The following is a 25021-nucleotide window of genomic DNA, read 5'->3' as shown; positions in this document are numbered from 1 at the left end:
TAATGTTTATGCATTTATCAGACACTTTTATGCAAAGCAACTTACACTGGTAGGGTTAGGGGGTCTTGTCTAAGGACCCCTATTGGAGGTAGTACCTTTCATGCAGGGGATTTGAACCCAGGTCACCCACATGAAACGTGGCAATCTTACCTCTACACTATCCAGCTGCATTAATAGATGCATGAACATGTTAACCACGAGTATGGATTTACAGACAAATCTTTGTAGATCTTTGCTGGCAGGAGTTTAGCTCTGTAGCCCTTTGTCAGTAATGATCACTCCCAAAAGATATTCAAACCCATCTAAACTAAAAGCCTGCTGCAAACTCATTCAGTGCAATAAGTAGTCTGGATAAAGTTGTCTGAGTAATGTTATAAAGGCCCACACAAAGCAAAGTTGTGTCTCCCCTGCAGCTTCACACACTCGGTAATGATAAACAGCTGATCCCGCCCACTGTAAAGGGATACTACCTGCAATGGAGAGTGCAGCATTTAAGAGCTTCAACTGTACCGTAGCATGAAATGGAAACATGCCATTAGTGGATCCTTAGCCTTTTTATGTCAAACCAGTTGGCAGAGTTAACTTTGAAGTGACCCCTGCCTTCAAATAATGTTCCATTCATTAATAGAAAAAAAAACTTCATTGCTCTTTTCTTGTAAGCCCAAGGGGCATACCCAAACTTTATATTTCTATGAAGGGTTCTACTTCTGTGCCCTGTATTTTAAACAGCATTGGTTTAAATTCACACCTTGAGATTGACTTTGAAAAGGGAATCTTAATTTGATTTATTCCACAGCCATGACCAGACAGCCTAATGCCCTTCCATGTGAAAAGAGCTCAGATTTATTGGCATTCTCTTTTTTGAAAAAAGAAAAACCCTTTTTTGTTGTTCTTTTAATTTTTACTATTCAATATTTAAACTGTACCGCCTTTGTTTATTTACCATCTGTGACATTTTGGCAGACAGAAAATCTGAGTCTGTATCTGAAGTGATGTAATGTGACATTTCTATTCAGAAGTTGGTCTTTTGCCTGTATTTGTGAAGAATGTATTAGGAGTAACGGGTGATGTTTTGGAGCAGCAAAGCCCTCGCTCCTGGGTTGCCAGGGCTGCTTAGCATTTACAATGAGCCTTAGCTGTGTCTACATATCTGTCACATCCAGAAGGGCTCATCTACACTGCAAACATTACCTGCCTCTTTGTCACCTCTGGGATACACCAAAAAGAGGAGAGAAATGTAAAAATAAGCCAAGAAAAAAAAAATCCACATTCCCCCATCATCTCTTACTGCAGCAGCTCCAAATTAACATGTCACCAATGTGCTCTCTGAGCTGATAATTTACAGTTTCTTACGAAAGAAATAAACAGTGTAATGAGGAGGGCACAGATAAGACACAAACACTTGTCATCTTATGAATATTTAACCTTCCCAGTAGAGTGTCTATATCTCCTCTCAGCAAAAAAAGTGCAGCTGGTTAAAGAGGTTCAGCTGTGATACTATTAAACCTGTTAAAAGAATAAATAGATACTTTATATAAATTAGAACAAATCTTTATAAGTAACGTTGGGTCTGATTTTTTTTATTTTTATTTTTTTTTCTGTCACTGAGGCAAATCATGTTAAGTTAAATAGCTATTTACCTCTAAACAGAGACGATGAAATGTAGAATCAATAAACAGATGGAATGAGAGTAATGCATACTGTACAGTGTTAGCTGAGTTGTGGGTGCGTTTTGGCTAGTGTGCTTTACTGTTTAATCTTCTACATTCTCATTCTTGCAGACACAGCCTATGTGAGAGTTTTTATCAGCGATGTCAACGACAACAAGCCTGTCTTTGCTCAGCGACTGTATGAAGTTGGTGTTGATGAGAATGCAGATGTGGGCCTGGCAGTTGTCACTGTTAGTGCTAACGATGAAGATGAAGGTATTTTTAATGAAGCTACACGCTGGTGGGGTTACGAGGAGATTTTAGCAATGCCATTCCCTAAATCTAAAGATGATTAAAGATGTTAGCCAACCAGAACCTATATTACAGTTTGTGGATGTCCTTGTCCTTACACACACGCTTTCTGATAATAACAAAATCATTTTGGCAGTCTATCAGTCAGTTTTTTATTGAGTGGTGTGCCAAAGAGACACCATTTTACTACATAATAAGAGTATGTAGCAGTACACATGAAGTCCCCCTTGGGGCAGACAATTTCAGTCTGGCCTGAGCACTGCAAAAATCATGTTACTGCAATCAAGCGGTGTGCCAGATTTAGTAGTCATTTAAGTGCGTGGTAATGCACTGTAGCACATTTGTTCCAAAAAGAGTGACATGCTCCCACACAGTAGGTGGGCGGGATTTAAGCAATAAAGCAGTTGCTCATGCTCTATACAGCACTGGCCTAAGATCCCTTTATCTGGAATGTTTAGGTCCGTTAATCAAGTATTTATGGAGAGCGGGGGTGCAGCTTAGGCTGGGCTGCAGCACTAATGATGAATAGCTGTGGAATAATACCAACCCCCAACATTAGAGTTACAATACTGTTTCATTTGCGCCTAAGAGACCATGCTCAATCTTTCTTGTTTAAAGACCCCACCCTGGCTCTGACTGCTGTAAGCCTGCCAGAACCCTGTGGGAGACAGGGTGTATTTTGTCAGTTATGGCTGTCTTAATAGAACAGATTAGTGAATTTACATGGGATTTCAGCTACTTTAACCCCACGGGATGATTGAAAGCAAAGACTGTATGTTCCAGAAGATTATCTCATCTATTTCAACATTAAAACATTAGATTGGTGACCACGTAAATAAATTCAGTGACTGACTTCATTTTTAGTAAACTGCATCCCCCAACCTCACCCAAGCCTTTCAATAATTCCATAGAGGGCACAATCAGGGTGCACAGTGCTGCCCTCCACTCTCATTACTTTTTTCGGCTATCTTTTTTTTTTAATTAGTATCTGATTAAAGCCGAGGACACAAAGTACAAACTTTCCATTTAATTGAGTCATCAAACAAGAAGGGGTTACAGGAAAATCTGCTAATCCTCAACTCTTGGAGGAAATGAGGCGTAAAACTCCACATAGTTGGTATTAAGTTAAGAAAAGGTACCGTATTGATGTTTTAAGTGTACAGATATTACTGGAACAACAACGTTGATAGTAACCTGCCATAGATTTGAAAACCTAGTTAAAATGTTACTAAACATAATCTTATGTATTTTGTGATATATGCCACAGGGGCAAATGCCAAGTTACGCTACCAAATAACATCTGGCAACAAAGGTGGGGCTTTTGACATCGAGCCAGAAGTTGGGACCATCTTTATTGCACAGCCACTGGACTATGAGCAACAAAAGAGGTACAAGCTACTGGTGCTCGCCTCAGACGGGAAGTGGGAAGACTACGCTGCTGTTGTAGTCACTGTGGTTAATAAGAATGACGAGGCACCTGTGTTTTCCATGAATGAGTACTATGGATCAGTCACAGAGGAGCTTGATGGGTCACCTGTGTTTGTATTACAGGTGAGAGGCTTATTGCAAGATTTTCTATATTTTTCCGTAATCATTAATCCATACATCTGCAATTATATTTAGAGTCCTTTTTTTTTTTTTTTTTTTTTAATCGGCACCTAAACTTTGCTATCATTGTAGCTTTATGTGACAGCTGACTAATGCTTACAATTTCTTATTCTGGCATGTTATTTCAGTTTATCTACTGCTGATGTTTAAATCGAGCTTGGAACATTATAGAATTTTAATTCCACTAAGTTACAAAGACGGCAGTGATGGATCTTGCTCAGGGAAATTCAGCAGTGAGGCTGTCTAACCTACTTTCAGACTAGACACTAGAAACATCCCTGATCAGAGCTTGCTGCTTTAATTTAGGTGGTCAGAAAAAAAGTGCAAACACTTAAATGAGCTGTCTAAAAAAATCCAAAGTAAAGAGGACTTGGATGATGGTTTAAAAGAGATAAGAGGAAGCAGTAATTGGGGTTTGAATGCATGAGTGAATATCCATTTTCTTAAGAAGTTGTCTTTATCTTTGCAGGTGACGGCCACTGACCCAGACAAAGATGCAGACCAGGGTGCCATACGATACTCCATTCACGGCCAAGGAGCAGAGTCCCATTTCATGATCAACGATATCACAGGGGAAATGTACGCTCAGCGTACAATGGACCGAGAAGAGCGTGCAGTCTGGCGATTTGTTGTCATGGCGACGGACGAAGAGGGCGAGGGACTTACTGGTTTTACAGATGTTATTATCAATGTATGGGACATCAATGACAATGCTCCCGCCTTCTCATGTGCGCCTGATAATTGCCTCAGTAACGTGGCAGAGAACTCTCCTTCTGGAACGTTTGTGGTGGAAATGACAGCAGTCGATCTTGATGACACAGCCGTTGGCCAAAATGCCATCCTCACTTACCAGATTATAGTGAATGCAGTTAATTCAAACAAAGAAGACCTTTTCTCTATTGATTCCAGCACTGGCAGCATATCTGTGGCAGCAGAGGGTCTTGACCGAGAGCTTGCTGACAGCCACCACCTGGTAGTAGAGGCCAGGGATGGTGGGGGCATGACGGGGACAGCTACTGTCACTATTGTGGTAACAGACATCAATGACCATGTTCCAAGGTTTAGAGAGGATTGGTGTGGTGCTCGTGTACCTGAAAGCACACTGGAGGATTCTCCCCTTATGGAGCTGAGTGCAGTGGATCCTGATGATGGCATATATGGACAGCTGGCATTTAGTGTGGTGGCAGGAGATTCAGAGCAACGATTCTACATGGTTAGTAACAGATTGGAGCAGATGGGCACTCTGAGGTTAAAGAAAAAGCTGGACTTTGAGCAGCCTGGGGAACAGCGATTTAACCTCACCATAAGAGTAGAGGACTCGGACTTTTCTAGCCTGATTCACTGTCTGATTCTGGTGGAGGATGAGAATGATAATGTCCCCGTGTTTATCCCGAGCTCTCACCTGCTCTCCCCTTTGCCTGAGGATGTGACTGTAGGAACCAGTGTGATTCAGGTCACAGCTGCTGACTCTGACTCAGGCCTAAATGGGGAGATTTTCTACAGCATTCTCCATCAATCAGACCCATATGAACATTTTACAGTCAGTCGTGCTGGTGTTGTCACTGTTGTCAAGCCACTGGACAGGGAGACAGTGGCAGGTTATGAGCTGGTTGTCATGGCTACAGACCGTGGTACACCAGCATTGACTGGCAGTGTCACGGTCCACTTGCCGTTGCTAGACATGAATGATAACGGACCAGAGTTGGAGACAGCCTACACTCCTGTGCTGTGGGAAAACGGCCCAGCACCTCAAGTGGTTTGGCTCAACCAGAGTTCGGCTCTGCTTTATGTTGTGGACAGAGACTCCCCAGAGCATGGGCCTCCTTTCTTTCTCTCTCTACCGTCACTTTACTCTGCTGATTTCCACCTTCAGGACCATGGGAACGGCTCTGCCACTCTCACCACCCTACGGAGATTTGACAGGGAAAGGCAGAGCGAGTTCCACTTGCCGGTGATAATGATTGACAGTGGCGTTCCACCGATAACGGCCACAAACACTCTCACCATTACTATTGGCGATCATAATGATAATGCCCATCAGGCAGGAGAGAAAGATATCTATGTGCATAGCCGCAAGGGTGAGTTGCATCCCTACCCTCATTTCTTTCTTTGCTTTTTGTTTCTGCTTCAGAGCTTTACACTGCAGGCAGAACTTGACTGAGGAGGGGAACTGAGGATAAATCTGAAGCCAAGAGTTATCACTGCTATACCTGCCTGGTGTAGTCTGGTAGAATGTAAACATAAAAGAGCAATTATGAATTCCAGTGTTTTGTTATGGTAATAATAACCTAAAATTCTTTCTTAAGCTGTAAGCGCATTCATCCCTTGCCAGCCCTATGCCTAAAGCTCTTATGAACTTCACTTTATTGCAAAGATCATCATTCCTGTGCCTGTTTTTGTTTTCACCCCCCAGGTAAGTTGGTTAGATACTTTGGCTTGTTAGTGTTTGGATCCTACACACAGCTACATGGTAGTTTTGGTAATTGTGGGGAAACAGAAGCACCATGACTCATCCAGGCTGCCATTGTTTACCCAGCTGAAATACTCTGGCACTGCAGGTCGATAATAACATAATCCATACTGAGATAGCCTCGCTTCCTTAAGCCCCACGCTCTCTGAAGTGGAGCATTGAGAGCCTATTCATTCCAGCAGTGGGACTCCACAGTTATGAGCATAATAAGTAGAACAGAACACAAGAATGCAAGATAAGGAGAAGAGAGGGACGAAAAGATAAGTGTTGGCATCAGCAGATTTTGTCCTGACTGAACCAATGTGAGTGTGTGCATGTGTGTGTTTACCTTGAACAGGAAGGATGGCAAATGCAGCTCTGGGGAAGGTGTATGCCCCAGATCCAGATGATTGGGACAACAAGACATACACTCTAGAGACAAGCGCAGCAAAGTAAGAGCTGACTGCTAAATACATTTTTCTGAAAACGTGCAGATCTCTAAATGTGCAGCAGAGGCACCTAGCAACAAGTACAGCCAAAAAAAAAGTTGAGCACTAAAGAGGTACTGGAGTTGGTGATGAGTCTGCATTTCCCCATCAAGGCCTTTTGTGAGTGATATCACTTGTCTTGAAATGTGTCTATCTGATATTCCTCCCAATCTCAGATTAAATTCCCTGACCTCTCATATATGCCACACTTTTCAATGAGATTTTGATAATTGCCATCATCAGTAATTGCCACTCTGGAAGACACAATGAAAATCAAACAGACTGAGAAATCTTTGTCAGCCTGCATAAGATTGGGAAGATGAATCAGCCGGTACGAGCACATTTTAACTACATTGGGGACCTTGTGCGGCTATTCAGTATTCACACTTTGAAAATCAGATTAGAAATGCCATTGGCATATTTGTTTTATTCATATAGAAAATTCTGATAGTTACCATGACAACTATCAAGCATTTTTAGGAGTGCTTGGAGCCAAAGAATTCCCTTTTTTTTTCTCTCCTCTTTTCCTTCTTGGCAGGTTGAATTTTTCTAGTTTCCTCTTATTGTGTTCAAATTAATTCGCATTCAGTTTTCTGGAGTACACCCAAGTATCACTGACCAGCTCTCTACTTGTCTTTCTGCCAACAGGCTCAGAAACATAAACAGCCACTTGTCTTTTATTTTCATTCTCTGTCATCTTACACTGAAGCAGTCCTCTCCTACCTTCCTCTGTCAGGTACTTCAGTCTGAACCAGAGCTCAGGAGTGCTGACCATGCGACAGAGCATTCCAGCAGGGAGCTACTGGTTGAGGGTAGGGGTTTCCGATGGGGTGTGGCCTGATGTAATCTCAGGAGTCAGGGTTCATGTCAGGGAGCTGGAGGAAAAGGCCATCCTGTCATCTGCATCGCTGCGTTTGGCAGGTAACGTTTGCAGAAACACCGACTTACCTGATGATGCAAATCTATTTTATTTTACACTATTACAATACAAATACATGAAAATATGTATATATATATATATATCCAAGGGTGCCTACAGATCAGCAGCTGAATAGAAGATGCGGTTTGTTTTGCCTCTTATATCATTACATGACCCCATAACTGAATATAAAAGCCTTTCAGTTTGATTCCAAGCTGCACTCATTCTTCAAAAACAAAAAGAAAGTTATTTGTCATCACTGGTAAATTCTGTTTTGAAGTTGATGTTGAAAGAGGCAGCATCTGCCACAGGCATGAATAAATTGGTACTTTTCATTGAATGATTATCAGGTTGTCAATCCAGTTAACACTGAAATAATAGGCTGTCGACAGCTTTTTTTTATGCTCGCATTGTTTAACATTTCTAAACATTTTAAAGCAACAGTTCAGAAGAATAGTTTTCTTCTTCTTCTTTGTCTGCACTTTGAAGTTTATATTTAGAGTATTCATTTTTCTGACAGTCTCTCAGATCAAATCTGAGTTATAAAGGTCAATTTGGAAGTGTCAGGTAAAGTCCTTGACATTTAAAAAGCCATTCGCTGAACAGAGTCAAAGGCTGTTATGGATTCCTCTGACTCCAAGTCGTTATCATATTTGAGAGATTAAAGATGACTGCTCACATTCTCGAGACATTACTGAGAGGTTGCAATCCAAATATGATTGATTTTTTTCAGTTGTTAAAATATTTTGTACAAGGCAGTTTGTCAAGAACTTTAACTTTGTGTGAGGGAGGAAACAAGTTATTTATACTGGGCTGTGTCAAGACTCATTCACCTTATGGACAAGTCAGTAATGAAATGGATCAATAGAGGGAGATGTCAGGCTACCTCTTGTGCTAATGGAATCAGGAACTTCACAGACTTTGATCAACTCTGTAGTTGTCATTGATGAGTCAGTAGTTCCTGTATCATGAGCCTCCATTCTCTTTGTCTCCTTAAGGCATAACAGCGAGAGAGTTTATCGACCTCAACATTGAGGGGAAGAGTCGACTGGAGGTGTTCTGGGACTTCCTATCCGAAACCCTATCCGTTAGACCTGGAAGTATCAACATTTTCAGCATAGAGGAAAGAGAGCAGAAAACAGTGGACATCCATTTCTATGTGCTCACTAATAGTGGCTACTTGCACCCTGAGAAACTGCACAGTGCCCTTGCAGCACATAAAAAGAAGGTATATACACATACTGTCCGACTGATAGAGATCTGTGGTAATAAATCAAGTGATAAACTTGTTAGCTTGAGGAGAAGACAGGGCTTTTTATCTGCTGTTTTATTCTCATACCAACTTCCTGTCTGTTTACAGCTTGACCCTGTCATGGCTATTTGTCTCTCATTCAATTGTAATTGTCTTCCCTCCATCTGTGACACACTTTCTTTCTATCGTGTTATCAACCTGCATCAATGTGATTATCTTGCTATTTTATTATTTATTTTGTTATTTTGTGTTTGTATTGTGAGGGTGTTTCTCCATATGGTATATGTTTGTTTCCTACTAGCCACCAAAATTGGAGATCCAAATCCTTGTTATCTCCACTGACAGTTATTGTAAATCCCATTTTTGTCTCCCCCTACTGCTTCCCTCTTCCATTCTCGCTGCAGCTCGAGTCACTTCTGCGTGTGAATGTGATCCAGGTGCAGGTCGATGAGTGTGTGCACGTCGACTGCAAGACATCCGGCGGCTGCTACACACAGTTAACCATCAGTGACTCACCCACCTTGATAGACTCTGGTGCTTTATCCCTGGTCTCAGGGAAAGTGACATCCATGCCTGTGTGTGGCTGTGCTGCCAGAGAAATGACCCGCCAACCCTGCTCCTCCTACCCAAATAATCCCTGCCTTAATGGGGGAACGTGCATCGACACCCAGAATGGATACAGGTGAGAAGCATGCCTGCAGTTGGACTTGGAAAAAGGCTCTTAAAAGTTTAGAGACAGAAATAATATATCCTTTATATACTGCAGTCCTCTCGTAAAAGTGATTACTAAAAGTACCCCTAAGAACCAAATGATTTTGAGCTACTCTTCAGTATTGTAAACTGAAATGAAAAAAGCCTCATTTTCTAAAAGACTAACTGAATTTGCCATAAAAGCACTGTTCATACATCCATATGCATAATCTTTCAAAGATTAACTGGATGGTATCTAGTTATGTAAGCTGTGATTTTTAAAGTTGTAGTATGTTGTGTTTTGTAAAACCTCCTAGTAGGTAATAAACAAAGTTTGTAGTATTGAATTAAATATTAGATATTGATCAATGCCTGTAGTCAGTTTAAAGACCTTCACCTGTAAGTGTAAAGGTCTCCGTGGGTGTCTTATGTTGGGTAAACGCATGCACTTAGTTTCATGCACTTACTAATGCCCAGATTAGATAAATATAGGGCATTGGGATTATTTTAAATCTACCCCCCACAGTGCTCACAATTTAAAATCTCACTTAATGCCATTTACATGAATATGCACGTTTGTTAAAGGCCAAGTCCTCAAAGACAGCATGTGTAGAACTTATTTTCATTATCTTTTAAATAGTTTCAACTTAAACCCATGAAAAATCAGTGTTCTGTTAGATAACTCTCAGTATGTGCTATATGTGTGTTGATGTGAAAGTCAACCAGCTATAAAGAATCCAAATTTTGGTCCTTTCCTCTGTTAGAGGAACTTAACTGGAAACCTTAAACAGCAGCTAATCAGATATTGTCAGTCCAAAGTGAGAAAAACAGGCCGTGCCCTGCCTGATTTCAACAGGGACCACTCGTGAGTCACATGAAAGAGCAGCGAAAGATTGAGGTGCTATGCTTAGTGCGTGCACATGTATGCATACATATGCAGCCTCAACCGTCCCTTTTGCTGCATATGGATCAGTATTCCTGACATATGTTGCCCCTCTGCACAATAAACAGTGATGGGAGAAACAGCCCCTTACAGCCTCGGTACACACAGACTTCTTCAGACACTGCATGAAAATAGATGGCTTTGACATTATCAGCAAAGCCAGCTTGTCTCACATGCCTGCAGTGGAGAGGACAGGGTAAGATCAACCGGTCCCCTCAATCCTCGCCATCGTTGCAACTGAATGGGTTGTTTTTCATCACATATGTATTTTCGTCTTTATGACATTTGTGTACGATTATTCAGATTTACCTATTATACAAAGAGATTCAAAAGAGTCATGAATAACATTTAATTTCCAGTTTCTGCAAGAACAGTGATCCTTAACACTAAAGCTCTAATCAAAGTAGATGAGTACAAGCGGAGGCAATCTAGCAGAGTGTGTAATACCTTAAGATTGAGAAGGAGGTGGGGGAAGATAGTAGAAGAAAGTCCAGAACATCAGCAGTGGCCTGGCACACAGAAAAGTGAGTGAAATAGATTTAATTATCTCCTAACAAAGAGTACGTGATGTGCTGTGCATGAACAGTCTCCAGGGAGTTCAGCTCAGACAGCTGTGATAGATAAAGAATAAACCAGAGTAATGTTGTGTTCACAGCTAATTGATTTAATGTAGCACTGAATATTCACGGCTTTGTCGCTAATGCAAACAGTTGATTGATAAAAGTGCTCTTGCCGCTCTCTGTTGACAGCCAGCATGTTCAAGCAAAGTCAGACCTCTGCCTGTGTGAATCAACATGACTGTCTCGTATGCCAGAGAACTGACAATGTGAAGATTTCTAAGACCTCAAAACTGAATGACACTGATTATTTCTTTCCGCTTGTTTTGTCCTGCTTTTCTTCACTTTTTCCACTCCTCTGTGCTACAGGTGCCACTGCCCCCCGCAGCTTGAGGGGCCAAATTGTCAGCAGACTAGACTTAGTTTCCTTGGCAACGGTTATGCCTGGTTTCCTCCTATAAAGCCATGCTTTGATAGCCATCTTTCACTGGAGTTTATGACGGAGGAAGATGACGGGCTGCTGCTGTATGCTGGCCCATTGGCCACTCTTCTACCTGGGGACAGTGAAGACTACATGGCAATAGGTAAGGATTCTGGATAATTAGGGCCTTGGGGCCTCTGTGCTCCAAAACTTGGAACCTTATGTTAATTACTTGGTGAACATTAATCAGTGGCAAATCTAAGGCAGATTTTATTTTTTAGTGTAAGTAATCAGCAAGCTCTTTATATGATGCTTGACTAACCAGTTTCACTCTTAAAAGTAAGTAATACTTTGTCATGCATACCCAGTTCAATGTCAAATAAATAATTGTGCTTTTTTAATACACATGCACGGTACAACCTACCCCTTGCTCCCTTGACAAGGAATGTCAGTTACCTTCTTTCACCCTGCTACTTCACCACTCCAGAGGTGGGCAAACAAATGGGTTGTTTTTGTGGCATGGTGGAATCCAAGAGATACCACCCACCCACCTTTATTTACAGCTTCAAAAATGAGCATGGCAACTTCTGTTGTTTTGTAGAAATCCTCAAAATGCCACAAAATTTGTTGGTTTATCTAGTTGGTTTTAGTCCTAAAGTGCTTTGTAATAAAATACAAACGATGGCTGTAAACCATGTAATAAATATATACAATATTTTCATGATTAAACTGGTAGACTTATGGTATTACTGATTCTCACTCCTGGTGATGTTTGAAGGATACTGATAGGGTGTCAGAACAGTGTCATGCAAATTGTTTGCTCAGGTTGAAAATTTGAACTTGTGCAGATTCGGATTTAATCAAATTGCATGACACAAACATACTTCCTTCCACTGACTTCATATGTAATTGCGACACCCACACAGTTTACTTCATGTTTGTTCTGGAATCACCACAATCAATTCCTAATTTAGATTTAAAAATGAAAAATAAAAAATAAGTAGAGGTCAAATACTTAAAAAACAAAAATATCTTTATTCCAAACATTCAAACTCAATATGTGAGTTTTTGTTGTAACAGTACATTCATTCCTCATCAGGTACTGGGTAAGTTGTCTCCCAGCCCATCCTTCTGTGTATTACCCCGGTAACACAATCACTCTGGATGTCTGTTACTACTTCAGTGGTCATTTCAGTGCAGACTATGAAATTTAAAGTTGAAAGGAATATGGTAATATTTCCCAAGATTTTTTAGCTCTTTTTGAAAACTTAACTTCTTAAATAACAACAACAAATTGTATGTTACTTCACTAACACACACAAATATATATTTTTTTGGCACACCAACCAGGCCCAATGACTAATCTTCTGTGTCACCCTTTGGTGAAGTAATGAATCGTTACTAATTTCTCCCAGCGTCACAGATAACAGTTCCCTTCTAACTGAGCTTTTTTTCCCTCTATGGTAGTATTACCCTGTGCAAACCAATTCACAGGGAAAAACTGGGAAGGCACCCAATGTCTCACTGAAGGACCCATCGGCACAGTTAATCCATGCTGACACAAAGACTTATTAAATAGGACCTTCCAAGTGAAGGACAGGGGTAAATGTTTTAAACTTTAAACTGAGTAAGGGTATTTGGTATGTCAGCTGAATGTAAAGCACCATGTTAGCAATATATATGAATATATAGAAACAGTAATACAGTCTGGTAAAAGTAATATTTTATTGCAACCTTATGAGCTCTGACAAACATTGAAGCAGCTCACATCTGACCACACACATTGTGGGCTGTGGTTAAGCTCACAATTGTAGTTGTCAGTTTTCAGTTAATAAGATGAAAATTTCTTAAAAACAGCATAGCTGGTTGGCTACCATGTTTTTATTATTTTTCTGACAACACAGAGGCTAAACTTACTATAATGGTCCTACATGTTGTATCTTACAAGGGACAAGGCGGGTAGCCCACCGGTTTAGGTCAGCAGGTGGCATAGCTGAATGGTTTGGTGGGATTTAAAATGAGCTTCACCTATAAAGTATATAATTGCTTTTACATCACAGAAAAAATGTGTATTATACAATAAAATGTCTACCATAAAGGGTTTTTCTGCCATACTGAGACACTTAGGGAGAAAAAACAGCAATATTTAGGATATTTCACAGGATATTTTGGACTGCAATAAGGTTATGGGGAAAAAAACATTTAAAAGAAAAACATTTAAAAGAAGACGAGCTGCTGTGGGATGGATGTTCTTGCATGGAGTGGGTATAATTAATTAAGAATGTGTTTCTTCAGGTGCAGCGATGCTTGATAGTAGGACATCATTCAGAAGTTACGCCAGACAACACATCACACATTCTGTGGTGGGGCCAGCTGCTGCTTTTGTGGGTTGTTAAAGTAGAAAATAGTAGGAGCATCTGTTTAGATTCGTCATTCAGCACTGGCATGTTCTGGCCTTTAGCCTACTTGGGTGTCTTACTCGGCCCAGCAGAGCATCTTTTTATTGCACCCTTCTTGTTCTGCACTGAACTAAGACAGAGCTGATGTTGCCAGATCTTGAGACAGAAACAAAGAACCTGTCCTGAATTGTTTTTAATTATAATTACATAAGTAATGGATTTGGATACTCTGTTGCGATCAAGGTGCACGTTTAACGAATTAAGATCTGATTAAGATCGGCATACTCTACATACGTTAATCCAAAAATGTCCTACTCCAAAAGTAAACTTAACCTTATATGGTTAAAGTTATATAAAATTCTGTTTTGAATAGCATTGTTTTATTCAGAGTAAGGTCTTAATTCGGTAAATGATGAAATAAAGCTGTACTTGTACATGTAGCCACCGATGATCGTATGATGGTGGTAAATGTGTGGTATGTAGCATAGTGATGCTGGATTTTTAGGCTTTTGATTGATATCATGATGTTCATGGCTGGGGCAGCCAAAGTAATGCGGACTCTTAAGCAAAACCCAGTGTATAAGGTTTATTTAACAGATGAGATTGAGCTGGGAATCAGGGAGTTTGGAAAACAGTTTGGTTACGGGGTCTAAATCCCTGAAGGAGAGGAGAGGTGTGTTAAGTCAAGGAATGAGAGAAGGTGATAACCCAATGATATATCCAGAATAATTTAGCTTCAATTAATGTCTAGTCTTACTGGTGTAGAATATCAAAGAGATAGTGAGGGGAGCCACTGGTTCCCCTCAATGGGTGTTGGAGCTGTAGGAAGGTGGGCAGGCAGGTAATTAGTTAAGGTAAATAATCCACAGGAAGTCTTTGACAGGAGCTGGTTTACACAAAGGAGACTGGTCCAAAGTACAGGTGAATAAGCCACTTATTGACCAACAGGAAGATACTTGGAGGCACAGGAGAAAGTTTGTTAGAACAAGAGAAAACATTACTCAGGGAAGTGTTGGCAAGTGGCCTGATTACCATGCTGGTGAATCTGACAATCTGGTGGTGATTGGGTGCACGAACTGGTTCTTAAAAGCAGCTCCAGTGATGAGAGCAGGTGCAGTACCAGGAGAGTCGAGGCCCAGGCTTCATGCAGGAGAATGAATTCCAAGCCTGCTCAGACCAACTTAGTGCTAAAAGGGAAAAAAACAAAACAAAACACCAACAACCACTGCAGGACTGTGACAACGATAAGAAAAAATTATCTAAAATATGGATTTTGATCACAGTTCTGTAGCAGCCGCTGTGTAAATGGTCATTATGTTTGCATATGTAAAAAAAAAACGATCATTTGCTAACCTAATAGTTATTTCATAATTTATGAAAGGACTCATTTCACCCAAATTACTTTTCCCCACTTTCCGCTTATGCTGTTTAACCACGCAGATGATTTTTTTTGTTTCTGCCTTTATCCAACTATAATAAACGTGAACTCAGTAATATTTGTTGTGCATCAGCTAGAAATTAGATATAAAAGAAATCTGCAGTAACATGTCATAACACAGAAAGTACACAGGATAATCCACAGAGCTAACTGTGAACAGCAATTTAGGTGAAATGGAACTTTAATTGGATTTCATTTCCTATATGAAAACCATGTCCAACTATTTTCTATTACATGTTTCCGCTGCCAGTTAGAGTTTCTGCTGCAACCCAGCTGTGTTGCGTTCTATTTTTCTTCCTTCTTGTTTCTTTTCCGTTTTGATATGAGATACTTTCATATACTGTTTTTCTTTTCAATCTGTGTCTACACAAACTAGTTATTTGTATCTTGCCAATTTTCTTTTTCATTTTCTTTATTTCTTTTACTTTTTTCTTATTTTGGTTTACTGTGCTTTTCATCACAGTTCTTATTTCTTTGACCCTGCCTTTATATTTCATCTCTGCCAGCAAGTCAAGGTTTTTATCATTCTACATGTCTGTAAGAGTCATCGTTTGCTTTCTTTATTTCCCTAAATATTTTCATCCACATCAAATAATGATCTTTTGAGTGGCTGGTGTTAATTGTGATCTTTCATAGAGCTGATTGGAGGGACGCCTAGCCTTAAAATCAACCATGGTTCTGGAACCCTGGTCCTCCAGTTAACAAATAACGGTGGAGTGGCTGACAAACGCTGGCATCGCCTTGATGTGAGGAGCAACAGTAAAGTAAGAGAAGTACATTCATGCCAAAGCACCTATACGGCTGTCATTTTTTCTCCCTGTGGGCAGAGTAGATGTCAGATTTGAATGTAGGCTGCAGTTCTTAGAGAGTGCCAGGCAGCAGTACACTCCCCTATCCCCGAATGCAGCAGTGGTGACCTCCCTCTTCCCTTTTCCCCAATTTAAAGGAAGTACGCTTCACTCTGGATCGATGCTCCGGTGCGATTGTAATGGAGAACGAAGGTGTGGACTCATGGGCGATGACAGAGGACCGCTCATCCTGTGAAATCCGAGGGGTCACACCCAACAAAGACAAGTAAGATCAATAATTAAATGAAGTAGGAGAACAATGTAAAATCCAGGTGGTTCTTCCAATTTTAAGGGGAGCCCATTATAATAAACCCTCAGGTCTAAAACATGGGATAAATAATACACAGTATTTTCAATGAACAGTGTACGCACAAGAATAAATGTGGTTAGATTTGTTTTGAAGTAGGTCACAATTATGGTTCAGAATTTCTCCAGCAAGCCTTCTGGGGCTTTAATTGTGGTACAACAAAACTGATCTAGTTGTGTTTCCTCCTGTTTGCTGTTTTCTAAACCAGAATAGATGCGTGGCCCAAAGGAACAGTGTCAAAATGTCCCATGCTCCCACCAGGCTAAATAACCGTCTGTAGAGTTGAGCATTAGCAGTCATACCAACAGCAGCTTGCTGTGTTGTAAAAATGAAGATCAAGAATTCACAAAATTGTTTTGATTTTAATATTGTATACTGAGGATATTCTGTCATGTACACTATGTCAACATGGCTTGGAAATAACCAAACGGGAACTAATCGGTGGATCAGTGAATTTTGGATATGTTTTTTGATTGCTCATAGACTAGTTACATTTTAATGATCAGTGTTTTTTAATTTTATTTTATGTATTTTTTTTTTTATTGCTGCCACGCAAAACTAATCAATCATACAGTTGACGAATAATCAAAGATTTGGTTCAGAGAAAGTTTTCTATTTTTGCTTGAAAGGTATTGTGGACTGTTGTGTGTTAAACTGTCGCTGATTCACTTTTAAAGCAAAACTATCTTCAGTATTATTTTATCACAAGTGATATATTATAAAATGAGAACTTGTGATGGTTCCTGAATATGAAAAAGATGTTGATGCATTCATGTTCCAAAATGTAGTATGTTTATGTGCATGCAAGCTGTATTACCGTATTTTTCGGGCTATAAAGCACTACAGGTTATAAGCCGCAATATCAATGACTGACAGCTAATGGGTCTATTTTCATACAGAAAGCGCACCGGGTTATAAGGTGCATTGAATTAAACAAAACTCAGATAAGTCAAACTTTATTCAACTCACTTGTTGTACTGCATGACTGATAGCATTGAGTTTGAAATCCGCTTCGTAAGCATGTCTCTTAACAGGAGCCATTTTTGGGGCAGCAGGTATAGAAAATGAATGAATGGATGCACACACCTTAATGTTGAAGCACAGATCGTATTACTCCGCCAGGCTCCTGACTACGGTGGCCCATAATGCTCAATCCATCAAGCAGTAAAGCTGCTAAAACATTTTGACAGATTTTTGAGCGCCGTGTACCACATAAAATCAGTTCTAGGTCAGAAAGCACAACCAGAATGAATTCATACATTAGGCGCACTGCATTTTAAGGTGCACTGTCGATTTCTGAGAAAATTTAAGGATTTTAAGTGCGCCTTATGGTCCGAAAAATACGGTATTTGTTCAGATGGAGTCAGGTTGTGATTTAGACCAGATCCCAATTTACTACTCTGTCCACTCTGGAGGGAAGAAAATGTTGATAAAATCTTCAGACACAATCCTTGAAATTAATCTTTGACTGTGTTTGTGTTCACAGCTTACTTTGCTTGACTACAGCTTTGCTTGTTTCCCACTGTACTCATTGTATGTTGCATCATAATTTATGAGTTTTCCTTTTCACTATGTCCTACTCACTGTATTTCCGCTGCAAATAGTAATGGTATTAAACAAATTTAATGGATTCTTCATTTGCCCATGCAGCGCTGTCTAATTAAGTTTTAGTAAACACAACTTGTTGAGAGACAGATATGAAAATAAGCAGAACTAAAAAATTCTGCTGAGACTCTGCTTTGACTCTTGCCTTGGCAGAAGAATTATCACTTTGTAAATTCAGATTTGAAAAGAGCAGAGGTGCTGTAGCAAACAACTTTATGTTTGGATTGGTTCGTTGAATGTAATTTACCTGTCATGCATGTTTTCAAAATAGGGGGAAAAGAACAATAATAAGGTGTCACATTTGCTTGCAGAAAGTAGTAAAAGTGATGACAGCCTCAGCAAGAATTGAAGGAAACTGAATTTTAAGCTCGACAGCTTATATGGAGTGTAAATTTGCTTAATTCCATCTGTGTGCAGTCAGTCTTTGTTTATATTATGAACTGGGTTTTAAATTGTAACCTTGAGAACTTACATGAAGCCCCTTTCCTTTTCTTCAGCTCACATTCTTCTGTTGCTCTTGTTTCCAAGGTACCTGAATGGGAGTCATGTGCTGCAGCTTGGAGGAGTCAATGAGAACATATCATATGAATACCCACAGCTGCAGCACAAGCACTATTCCGGGTGTATAAGGAACGTTCTTGTGGATAGCAAGGTAAAGTATAGAGCGAGCTGGATTTAATTCATGTGCATAGCTGGAAGAATGGATTGCTATATTGTACCCTTGTTTTTTAGCTGTTTGGATGACAGGCCTCACAGGTGATGGAGGATTCTACTTTAATAAGAATGTAAATGTGACCTCAAGGCTGCACAGGGAAACCTGATGAATGCTGATATTCTTCGCCCATCACTTTTTCCTCTGGTCAGATTCTCTCAGGCTGTCTATAATGTCTCTCTCACAAAGAAAAGACCTCAAATGACAAGAGCAAAAGCCTCCATCAGAATATAGCTCTGTATATGTCAGTGATGTATTATTATGAGGAACATCATAAAATGTTATAACAGATCCATTCAAGTGTAAGTAGTGTTGTTATGGGATTAGTTTAAATTTTGCTGACCGTTCCTACATTTTAATCTTGAAACGTCTATAAGAATGTATTTGTGTGAAAAGGCTTTTGTTTTATCTCTGCTTGAGTTTGTTTACTTGCTGAAAGTTCAATAACATCAGCTTACTGCTGCTAACTTTGTTGGCGGCAGAAATATGACAGCTTAATTTTCAGTGAATCATTACAGTTAATTTCTTATGTGACATTTGTGTTTTGACAACGCGCTGTCATTCTACAGGATAAAAATGAAATGAAAAAACCTGAACCCTTCACCTTACTGGGAGTGGATCCAGTAGCAGTGTTATGCGGTGCATTTGGTGTCATGGGTTGGGTTTTCCATCACCACAAATCTGGGCGAACTTGTTATGAAAGACATCTGCCCTAAAATGAAAATGTCCCCATCCTGAACCACACTTAATGGTCTGAGTATGAAAATGATATGAATTTTGTGCTTGGGCTTTTGTAACAACCGACTCTTAATTTAGCTGAGCACTTATGGAGCACTGTGGGAGATACCAATCCTTTATATTTCATTAGACATGAATTCGGTGTGCTTTGCATTCAAAATCTTGATATAGAAATAAACACAAGATATATAACAAAAACAACATAAAAGAAGTGGATCTTTAATCAATAAAGCACACACCCAGCTTGTATTAAACATCGCATAGTAATTAAAATCCCAAAACCCATCAAAATGATCACACAGCCAGACACATAATAAATTGCAGTATCGGTACACGCACACGTTTATCAACTATGTCTGAAGACGGCAGCAATGGGAGCCTTGTGAAACTTTAGAGATTGCTTTTGAATGCGGAAACAGTTGTGAAATGCCCCAAGCAGGACCACACTAAGTAAATGCACACACACTAGCCATGAATCTAATCTAACATTTATAATGTGATCAATGCCAAGATAAAGTGGAACATGTAGCCCAACACCTTAATAAGACACTTTATCCTGTTTTCTATCTTAATTTGTCACCCCTAAGTAATTTATTATGTATGAAGTACATTTGGTTTAAATTTTCACGCTTCTACTGATATATGGCAGATATTTGTTATCTGTATTATTTCTCAATTTTTTTGGATTAAACCTATTATTTTGTACCACTTTAAGATCCTTTGATACATGTGCTCAGAAAGAACGTATTTGATCTTTTTCTTGATGGTAATGATGGTATAAGATGTTTCTTACATATGATAGGACATATCTTTCTCAATCAGCAAACAAGTTCTTTTCACTGATCTACTTGTATTGCAAGGACAGAGAAATGAAATATGTAATTTTCCTTAATTCCATACATTTTTCTAATTTTCAAATCTGCTCTTTTTCTTCCACCATCCAGCTTTATGACCTTGGTTCACCTGCTGAATCTTCTAACTCTTTGCCGGGCTGCAGTCTTATTGATGACCATTGCACCAATGTAGAGCAGTTTCCCTCCTGTGGGAAGCGGGGCCACTGTCATGGGGAGTGGGGCTCGTTCAGCTGTTTGTGTGAAAAAGGGTTTACTGGCGCACAGTGTAATGAAGGTAAGCAGGTGGAGTTGCTTTTTAATGAGGTTTTCAGTCTGTTTTAGATCTAAATCTTATGAAGTGAACAAACCAAATGGGTAACTTGCTGGTGTAGGAAGATAACCTTACATGAAAGAACTTTTGCACATAAACATGCCCTCAATCTGTTTCCTGCATATATTTCCCATGTGACAGCTACTCAAGCAAGCCTTGTGTGTTTTTGATTGACAAGTGGCTCCAGAGTTTTCCTTTGATGGCCGGAGCCATGTTCAGATCCAGCTCTTGTGGTCTCTGCCCGCACGACAAACTAGAGTCCAGGTTGGGCTTCGGACGCGTGTCGCTGCTGGTGTCATCCTAAGCCTGCTGACCCAGGAACAGAGTGAATACCTACGTTTAGAGGTGAGTCATGGTTGCTAACTTGCCTCCACCTTGGCAGCTGTGATTGTCTTGTTTGTGAGCCTTAAAATGATGATTACGGCCTGTAAATGACTGCTTCGGATGCTTGTCAGGCTGAGAGTGAGTAATATCAGGGTTGGAGACATATGGGTGGATACTGAGGGGGCTGGTGACTGACATATGTATGTTCTCAACAGGGCCTTTTCATAGGTCTGTAGAATGTTGTTTTTGCAAAGATTCTATTTAAAGAATAGGTCTTCTTTATTCAAGGTTACTTGTGCTTCTGGTTAATGAGTCAAACCCAATTTAGTATGGCAGAAGGGTGATTGTGTACTGTAATAAGTGGAAGGTCAAATCCCTTGCTTAGCAGTTTGGAGTTTCAGACACAGCTTGCTTTAAGTGGTGAGGTCAAAGTCATGTCTGCATACATGCTGCTTGTTTTGCCACAACTGGAGTGGGTTATTTCACTTTGCTAATTTTCCATGATATAGTTTCTCTCCTGGCTGACACATTCCTGAGAGTTTATGAAGGCTGCATTCCTTGTCAAAGCATTTTGTCTCGTCAGCTGACAGGCCCAGTGGGAACAGCACCTGGAAGTAAACCTCTGTAGGTAGGATGGTAGGACTGTGACTCACAGGTCACCTTTTTCCACTGAATCTGTCAATGTTATTGTGGATTTCACACCACTGGTCTGTCTTTGAAAACATCTTCATTTTTTTCTGTGCCAGTGCCTGCTATTTGTCAGAAAGCATTGTTTAAAGCGTCATCTCTTGTTTTTCTTTGGGTTTTTAAGCTACATAAGGGAAAACGCTGTCACACCCCTCCTTTCTTGCAGTCCCTCAGTGACAGGAGAAGGAAAAGACTGTAGTCTTTAGTGTGCAATATGAGAGCTGTGAAGCCTCTCTGTGAAAGCCTCTCTGGAACTGAACTGGTGAGCTGTATAAAGCATCTGTCTGTCTGTCTGCAGCTAGCACACTGAAACATTTTCAGCCTTCTTGTCCCAAAGCTCGTAGAAACACTTGAGCAAAACCCTGCTGTGTTTTCTGACAACAAGCTCTAATTTAAAGGGCTGCCTCCCTGCCCGTTTTTTTTTTTCTCTTAAGGGTAGATGTGGAATGGAGTGCACACTGAATAAATAACCACACTTTCACACAGAGGTTACCAGGGGCTTGCTGGGTATAAACAGCATGCAGCTCTCTGAGGAATATGGTCTCTGTAAAGAAAACATTTATCCAATGCAGTCAGTGAAGAATTTTTTTTGGGAGTGACTGAGATGCATTGCACTTTCTGTCAAAGACCAGTAACCCCTAAAAAGAATAAAAATCATAGCTTTGAAATTGATGTTCTTTTTTTCCTTGTGAAATGTGAAAGTTCAGACTTCAAAGTACGTGCTTGAACATTTTTTTGCTTTGTGGTGACACTATATACCTGATGCAAAAGTTTATGTTATCAGATTTTACCTGAGTATTTAATGAGTCCTTTGCACATTTTTGCTGTGGGCTTGTTGTGGTATGAAGCTATAGGGAGAGCCCAGTCAGCTTTTAATGCGTGTGTATTTGTGTGTCCAGTAGGGAATGCACATTTGAGATGCTCATGCTGAGGGAGCAATAGTTAATGCAAGCTAGGCTGAAAGTGAATTATCTAGTCCTACTGTTTCCAATTAAGCTTTGGACAAGTACAAGCTGAAGTTATGGGTGCCTCACATTGGTTCCGTCCACTCTGTTCGCGCATCCTTAACTGCTGAAGATAATTGTTGTTTCATGTATACCTTCCCTTCGGGATGACTCTGGCATGTAGTGTTGTGTATAGCGTCTCGGCAAAGCCACATTGCTGCAAAATTGCTGAATTAATTCTTACCACAGAAATTTTCGTGCCATTTCCTGTCATACTCACCACAGAGAGACTTGTCTGGGTGGTTAAATTTCACAATTCACGCCTTGCTCAACCTTAGCTGCCTTTTCTTCACCTTGGGACTTGCCCTATTTCCTTTAATGTTCTTATGCTCAAGAGCTGTTTTTGCCTATCAACACGGCAAAAAATGAAAGGAATCCAGGTCTGTCAAACTGTCAGTCTGCTGGGATTTGTGTCACCCTATTTTTCAATTTATTCACAAGTCTTAAACTCTAGACTAACAAAAATAGTGTTACTGTAGCTGCTGACAAAACTGAACAGCTTGTTTTATAACAGCGCGATAGTTCTCAGTAGTAGTTATGATGCCTTAAATGTGAAGCCACTCCTGAATATTAAAATACGTTTCATTCTTCTTCTCTTAGAATGTAGGATACACACATCAGTAAATCCCTTCTGTGTATATTAGGTTATTCAAGGACTGCTGGCTGTTTTCTACAACTTGGGAGATGGAGTCTACAACATCACACTGCCCTACCTTCGGCTGGATGACGGGGAGTGGCACGAGGTGGAGCTGGATCGGTATGGAAGAGAGTTCACCCTGAGACTGGACGGAGGTGGAGGACGACAAGAAATTACAGCCTCACCTGGCCGAAGTCAGGAGATCATTATCGATCCCTCTGTGGTAATGCTTGGAAACTCTTTTCCATCTGGACATAACCGCAGTTTCCTAGGTAGGTGTCTGCTTTCCTATTCTGATCATAAAGCACTCCAAAAACAAAATAGAAATGTTTTGAAACTCTACGTATTGACATAGTTTGAATTATTACGTGAAACAGTGCTAACAGTAAAATTTCAGGCCCTTTCAATTTTGATTTCAAAAGTTTGATTTTGTTGATGAACTGACTGAGATATTGTATTCACAGTACTGTACAGTTTGGAACAGGGTGCTACTAACAAGTGCCCAAAGATACCATCTAAATATGGTTCTTTGCTTAGTTGTCTGTTGTAGATAGATACAGATATAGATATAGATGATGTATATAGATACAACACTGCTTTATCCCTTAAGGTCTGAAAATTATTTAAAAAGCAGCTGAAGTCTGAGGAAAAACTTTAAAAGACCTTCAGAAAGACTGGGTAACTATTTCTCAAGACCACTTTTAAAGATTATAATGAAGTCTGGTTACTTGGAAGCAACCAAATGAGGGATCGCTCCAGACTTTTGCATGGTATTGTATATAAGTATACATTTTGAATATGATACCTGATTAAAGTACCCTCAGCAGCAATGAGAGCCTGAGGTGCTTAACGCCTACAAGTTTGGAACACCTAGATTTGTAAGTCTTGACAAAAACATTCAAACTTAACAGTGTTGGATTGGCAGTATCAGCCATTTTCAGGTTTTTTCAGAGATACTCTACCTAGTTGAGCTGTGAAATCTGACTGGTTCCCTTCAGGGCAAAAGAGTACAGCCCCTCTTTTGTTTGTATACTTTGGGTTGCTGTTGTTGTTGAAATGTCAACTTTTGCACCAGCCTGACATCATGAGCAGTCTGAAATATTATTACCGGGATTGCTATATATTTTTCTGCATCCATCTCCCTCACAGAAATTATCCCTACAAAATGTTGCTGCCATCACCATGTTCGATTGTAAGTTAACATTATTTAAGTGGTGCTCAGAGCCTCGTTTAATTCACACACCACATTTGGAAATGTGGCCAAATTTATTTAAATCAAAGGATTTTGTTTCTCATGGTCTAAAAGTTATTCAGGTATCTTCTGGTGAATTTGGTTTGGGAAATGCCTCCCCAGATCTCTGTCTTCACACAGTCTTGTTTTGTTGGACAATTCTCTCAACCGCATGGCTTGGTTGGCTCTCTGACACACGCCATCCACAGTGAAATGTTAAATACTGTAGAAAAGTGTTAGCCTTTACGAATTATCACCAAGGACACAAGGGAGCAGACTTGCAGTCAGCTCATAGAGGTATCTCAAGGATCAGTGATTGAGGTACGATGCATGAGAGCTCCAGTGTGTGCAAAGTGTGTAAATGGCTATGTTAATGGAATATTTTAGTATATTATTTTCAATAAATTCACAAACACAAATTTGTATTTACTTTGATACTGTGTATAGATTAATGACGAAAAATTAATCAAATCCATTCTGAGAGAAGATTAAAACATAACATAATGTAGAAAAGTTGAAATGACTGAAAACTTTCCATTGCTGATGTATCACAGAATACATGAGTGGATGAAGTGTAAGATGAGTGGAGAAATTAGGTGATAGTTGAGAGATGTATGAATAGGCTGTGTTTACTCAAAG

At 39.9% G+C, this 25021-nt stretch overlaps 1 protein-coding gene across 1 annotated transcript in view; it reads left to right on the top strand.

Annotated features, from left to right (window-relative positions):
* The window catches only part of LOC140306848 (neural-cadherin-like), a 65964-nt gene that overhangs the window by 31610 nt on the left and 9333 nt on the right, over positions 1-25021 (top strand). The window contains exons 15-28 of the mRNA XM_072385459.1: positions 1782-1925; positions 3229-3512; positions 4039-5647; positions 6377-6470; positions 7243-7427; positions 8424-8653; positions 9082-9359; positions 11237-11451; positions 15762-15889; positions 16072-16199; positions 18414-18537; positions 20280-20463; positions 20678-20844; positions 23159-23423. Of these exons, the coding sequence (XP_072241560.1) occupies positions 1782-1925; positions 3229-3512; positions 4039-5647; positions 6377-6470; positions 7243-7427; positions 8424-8653; positions 9082-9359; positions 11237-11451; positions 15762-15889; positions 16072-16199; positions 18414-18537; positions 20280-20463; positions 20678-20844; positions 23159-23423 (4035 nt within the window). The remainder of the gene's footprint in view (positions 1-1781; positions 1926-3228; positions 3513-4038; positions 5648-6376; positions 6471-7242; positions 7428-8423; positions 8654-9081; positions 9360-11236; positions 11452-15761; positions 15890-16071; positions 16200-18413; positions 18538-20279; positions 20464-20677; positions 20845-23158; positions 23424-25021) is intronic.

Source organism: Leuresthes tenuis, unplaced genomic scaffold (genome assembly GCF_036924035.1).
Source record: "Leuresthes tenuis unplaced genomic scaffold, fLeuTen1.0.hap1 SCAF_5, whole genome shotgun sequence".
NCBI classification, from domain to species: domain Eukaryota; kingdom Metazoa; phylum Chordata; class Actinopteri; order Atheriniformes; family Atherinopsidae; genus Leuresthes; species Leuresthes tenuis.
This window is presented reverse-complemented; position numbering and strand designations above follow the sequence as displayed.